The sequence below is a fragment of the Glycine max genome, chromosome 15, assembly GCF_000004515.6.
Source record: "Glycine max cultivar Williams 82 chromosome 15, Glycine_max_v4.0, whole genome shotgun sequence".
NCBI classification, from domain to species: domain Eukaryota; kingdom Viridiplantae; phylum Streptophyta; class Magnoliopsida; order Fabales; family Fabaceae; genus Glycine; species Glycine max.
Window position 1 is genome coordinate 6663196 of NC_038251.2, and position 6000 is coordinate 6669195.

The following is a 6000-nucleotide window of genomic DNA, read 5'->3' on the forward strand; positions in this document are numbered from 1 at the left end:
AGCAAAAAATAATTACAAAATAAAAACAAAAAACAATTAAAAATAAAAAAATCAATTTAGAAAAAAAGATCATGTTAAGAAATTGGTTCTCCAGAAAAATGTCAAATACAAAAAAAAATATAAAAATATATCATATTAAGAAATCAGTTCCTAAAAAACCGACTTTTTCACGTTAAAAAGAGAATCACGGTGTGAACTTGATTTGGAGGAAACCAATTTCATATCTAACATAGTAAAGTGTATCATTTGGATAGATAATTTTTTAGTTATATTATTTGGGTAATTTTTTAATTTTTTGTATTATTTAGGTAAAAAAACTGGTATGATAACTTGTCCAAATTAATAAAAATAAATGATATTATTGAGATTGAACTAAAACAAGAATCCAATATTAGCCCAAACCTGGGAGTGAGAGTGACACCAGTGGAAGATTTTTTTTTCATTAATAGAAAACGTAATTGGTCTAGAGAGAGTCAAAATAAGAGTAAAGGAGGATTCAGTGAAAGAGACTGGCAACTCTAATTGGTTATAAGACACTTAGACGACGCCAGACCACACATGATGACGAAAAAAAAAAACAATTGAATTGATTATTGTTTGTGTGACGTAGTAATTGAGGAACAAATCAACAAAAACAAAGACAAGTGGAGGTGGAAGAGTGTAGTGTAGTGGACATGTTGAATTCAAATATAATCTCTTCTCTTCTCATTTCCACGTTCCACTGATATTCACCATTGGAGAGGAAGCAAACTCAAGATTGGATACGAACGGCCATTCTTGATTTCTTTATCTCGTCCTCTAAATAAGCCTTTGTTTAAACGATAATTTTTTTTTTTTTATGTGAGCAACTGAGCATATTATTATAGTATTAATATTTGAATTTTTTTTATTCAACTGAGATATTTGTTTTTTTATATTGTTATTCTTATAAACATTGTGTTTAACTGTTTATGCGACGATTGTTCCTTTGGTTTAATATTTTTTCTAACATGATAAAAAACTTGTCATCCTTGCATGCCAAAAAGTTTTATACTACAACAATATTCTGTTATTTTTATATAATAAAGGGCAGCTGTCATCTCAACGGAAAGAAATACTTAAAATATTTTGATAGTAATGTTATTCTCAATTTATATTTTAGTTAAATATAGTAATATTGTTAAATGTATTTTGACCGTACAGAATTATATCTGTATTCCTATTATATTTTTACTACATCGATGTGTCATACTTTCTCTCTGTTTCATCGGATAACCAAAAAATCAGTCACCTTTTGTTTTTGTTTTTAACCACCTTTTTTGTTGGCCTAGGATATGGCAACAGGGCTCAAAATAATTAAAAAGAACCAGCTTTTTATTATTTGTTTAAATTGTAGCGACAAATTTATTTGAATAAGGCTTCATTGAAAAGGAAACAAATTATTGATATATTCAGACTTTATTTAATTTAAACTATGTAATAACTTTAGCATATTCAAATTCAATGGTACATTTATCATTATTTACTCATTTTGGTAACCAAATGTACTTTAAAGATTTTTATTTATTTATTAAGTAATGCAATAGTACATAATTAAATAAAAGCATGCTTTTAGGACATCGATGTGTCATAATTTCTCTCTTATTCAGTAGATAACTGAAAAATCTGTCACCTTCCTATTTTGTTTTTGTTATTTCCACTCCTTTTTTTTTGGCATAGGATATGCCACCAGGGTTTTTAAATAATTAAGGAAAACTGTCTTTATTAATATTTATTCATGTAGATCGTAGCCACAAATTCATTTGAATAAGGTTCCTCTGAAAAGAAAAATAAACTATTGGTATATTCGGACTTTGTTTAATTTAACGTAAAATAAAAAATATTATGAAAAATTAAAGTAAAATCAAAATTATTACTATAATTAAAACATAAACAAAAAGATAATGACTTGTATTTTAAAATTAATTTAATATATATGAAAAATAAATTCCGTTTCGGAAAAAATTCATATCTATTTTAGAAAACAATCATAATACAACGTATTTAAACAGAGAAGAGACATAATGATACATTGATGCGTCGCAATTCTACATAAAGCTAGGTGCTAATTGCCAAACATATTATATGAACCCCTGTTTTATAAAATATGGAAAGAAATCATATGTACTTAATAAAAGCACGCACTCAAGACGCCGCTACGATAAAGTCTAAAATGCTGACTTGACGACATGATAATGATATGATTTGGTGGGTTGTTTTTCTGCAATTTTTAATTGAAATCAAAACTAGTAATAACATAAAATGGCATAACATACACACAAATCTATATCCAGACCGAATAATTTTTTAATACAGAAATATGCATCATAAGACCGACCATTATTATGACAATGTTTTACAATATCTGATTATATAACTTGACATTTTTATATATTTCTAAAATGTCTAATTATTAATTATTTTAATTTTTTATATTAAAATAATTTATATTTGAATTCCTAATTATTAATGCCATAAAATAATTCTATATAATTTTTTTAAAATATAATAAATATAAAATATTTATTGACTTTAACAATGATTATTCTTTATGTACCACCTCATGTCTTGTTTGACCAGAGGAGAGAAATAGAGTAAATAAAAATAAGATGTATGAGTAAAAATAAATGGAAAATAAAATTGAAATAAAAAGTGTTTGAATAAAGAGTGGAAATAAAAAAAAATTAAAAAATGAGCAAAAATTAGTGAAAAATAGTAAGTTTGACAAATTTAAAAATTATTTTTACTCAAAATCTTTGGTGCAAACTTATTCTTATTCTTTTAAATTAAAATTTATCATTAAATGCAAAAGATATTATTACTAGCTAGTATCCTTATCTGGTCATAAAGAAATATTTTTTTTATCAGTATAAAGAAATAAATTATGAATTAAATATGCTGAAATTAATTTATTTTAATTAATGATTATAAATTTGAGTTTACATTATTAAAAGAAAATATTTTCATTTTTTTAAATCCATGTATTTTCTTTGATAATAAATATTTATTTATATTTTTAATTTTTCCAAATATTTTAAATAAAATTATTTTTAATTTTAATCTATAAATTTTATAATTCGAAAAAAACAATAACTCTTAATTAATGATACATATAAAATATTATTTATAAAATTAATTAAACAAAACAAACATCTTAAGAGTTTATTAGTTTATTTTTAAATAAAAGATCAAGAATTCAATTTCTACTAAAATCTTTTTAACATTAGTACCCATCTATCAAATGATAAAATGATCAAAATTACTTATTTTTAAAAAAATAAGAAAACTATGTCTTAATTTAAAAATAAAAAGACTAAAATCATGTATTTGAAATTAAAGGACTAAAAAATGACTAGAAATACAATTTAATCTAATAATTATTGTAATCCTTATCACTATTAATTATTATTAAATGAAAAATAATTTATTCTTTGATATATCTAAAACAATCACTATTATACTTTTTGTAGCAAAAAAAATCACTATTATACTTAAACTTTAAAAAATAACTTGTTAGTATATTTTAAAGTAAATTATTGAACAATAATAAGAGAGAAAGATAACAATGAGTTGATGAGGGAGTAGAAGAATGCGTGGGTGGTTTTGATTGGAAGGGGTGAAGGCTGGCCCAATGGGAGAGATATGAGTCCTACTTAAGGCTTCTCTCACCGCACAACAACAATCCCTTCCTTCTCTTCTCACACAACAAACATATCTCTTCCTCTTCTGTCCCTCAATGGAAGGATCAGGATCCGGTGTGGTTACAGTCTACGGCAACGGCGCCATCACCGAGACCAAGAAGTCCCCCTTCTCCGTCAAAGTCGGCCTAGCCCAGATGCTCCGCGGCGGCGTCATCATGGACGTCGTCGACGCCGAGCAGGCCCGCATCGCGGAGGAGGCCGGTGCCTGCGCGGTGATGGCCCTGGAGCGTGTCCCCGCCGACATCCGGGCCCAGGGCGGCGTGGCCCGCATGAGCGATCCGCAGCTCATCAAGGATATCAAGCGGGCCGTCACCATCCCCGTGATGGCCAAGGCCCGCATCGGCCACTTCGTCGAAGCCCAGATCCTCGAAGCCATCGGCATCGACTACGTCGACGAGAGCGAGGTCCTCACCCTCGCCGACGACGCCAACCACATCAACAAACACAACTTCCGCATCCCCTTCGTCTGTGGCTGCCGCAACCTCGGCGAGGCCCTCCGCCGCATCCGCGAGGGCGCCGCCATGATCCGCACCAAGGGCGAGGCCGGCACCGGCAACATCATCGAGGCCGTTCGCCACGTCCGCTCCGTCATGAGCGACATTAGGGTTCTCCGCAACATGGACGACGACGAGGTCTTCACCTTCGCCAAGAACATCGCTGCGCCTTATGACCTCGTCATGCAGACCAAGCAGCTTGGCCGCCTCCCCGTTGTCCACTTCGCCGCCGGCGGAGTCGCCACCCCCGCCGACGCCGCGCTCATGATGCAGCTCGGCTGCGACGGCGTCTTCGTCGGCTCCGGCGTTTTCAAGAGCGGCGATCCCGCGAAGCGCGCCAGGGCGATTGTTCAGGCCGTGACTCACTACAGCGACCCTGAGATTTTGGCGGAGGTTAGCTGCGGATTGGGTGAAGCCATGGTTGGTATCAATTTGACCGATGACAAGGTTGAGAGGTTCGCCAATCGCTCTGAATGAAATGAATAATAATTCTCAGATTTGTTTCTCTGTGGCGCTTCAATTTGGACTATTAAGGGTTTTAGTTGCTTCTTATATATTATAATAAGGTTATGTTTTTAGTTTTCGGTGTTTTGAACCGTGTTAATTGGATTTTAGAAAAACCAAAAAGAAAAAATAGATAGGTAGCTATTTGGGCATGCCTTGTAATATGCCTATACTTGTTTTTACATATTCAGCGTCGTGGTATTGTGTTGAGTTAGTAGTGCGTTCGTGGTAAACGAGAATCGAATCATTCTTGTTTTTGGATATTCAATCCTATTTTTGGGTTTAATTTTTTTTATTGGATTCAAAGTCTGTTGCTTTCAGCTTCTCGTTCTAGTTTTTGCATTAGTTGAACGAGTTCGATTCGAAATTGGCAATTTTTATGTCCGCTGAAGTGAAAATTGGATGCTGAAAAGGAAGGTTACTGTTCTGTGTATCTGAATATCAATTGTAACTCAATTCACTTTATTTGTAATTTTTGCTCATCCTTCTGTTGATGTACATGTGCGGTCTCTAATATCCATTCAGTAGCTTGACTTTTTCTTGTATTCTTAATTGCATTAAATTCGAACTTCTAAGCGTACGATTCGTGATGTTTACTAGTACTAGACTAGATACCTTCTTCCGTTGCAAAGATTGAGTTGTGGACAGAATTTATTTTTTCTCCTTTCCGTGTTTTCAGTCTCGATGTTTAGAGATGCATATATCATATATGTAACTCCTTTTCTGAACCGAGCTAATAAAGGTTGTGAAACTGCTTGGATTGTATCAAATTAGTTTTAAAAATGGAAAATTATGCCTGCATGCCTGAGTTAATTGAGAGATGAAGAAAAATAATGTGTTAATGAGAGTGTCCGTGTATCATCTCCCAAAATACCAGGTTCTGTCCTTGCAGTAGCTGTGACAAGAGCAGTTTACTGTAATATCAGCCTCAGGTTACCCAACATCTTCTGTTGAAATCTTACGGAATGGGATTCCCAGCAGGCACAACATGTGCACAAAATGGTAAGCTTAAATTTTGGATAGATAACTAAATCCGTCTTAAAAATGAGAAGCGCTAAAAAAATTGGTTCATTAAAGATAAAAAAGCTAAAAAAAAGATTAAAAAAATGGTTCATAAAAATAAAAAAAATTGGTTTATTAAAGATAAAAAATTTAAATTTAATTTTTAGATGTTTAAAAAATACGATAAATTAATCTTATAAATAATTTAATAATAAATTGATATTTAAATTTTGTATCTTACAAATAATTTAATAATAAATTCATATCTAAATTTTGTAATT

General features: G+C 31.8%; 1 protein-coding gene across 1 annotated transcript; it reads left to right on the forward strand.

Annotated features, from left to right (window-relative positions):
• Positions 1–3698: 3698 nt before the first annotated feature.
• On the forward strand, positions 3699–5209 carry LOC732627 (pyridoxine biosynthesis protein). Its single transcript, NM_001251112.2, has one exon. The coding sequence runs from the start codon at positions 3755–3757 to the stop codon at positions 4688–4690; it is 936 nt and encodes a 311-aa protein (NP_001238041.2). The 5' UTR covers positions 3699–3754; the 3' UTR covers positions 4691–5209.
• Positions 5210–6000: the final 791 nt, after the last annotated feature.

Bases quoted from the DNA above. Each gene is read 5' to 3' on its own strand.
- LOC732627 (NM_001251112.2), top strand. From the start codon at position 3,755: ATGGAAGGATCAGGATCCGGTGTGGTTACAGTCTACGGCAACGGCGCC.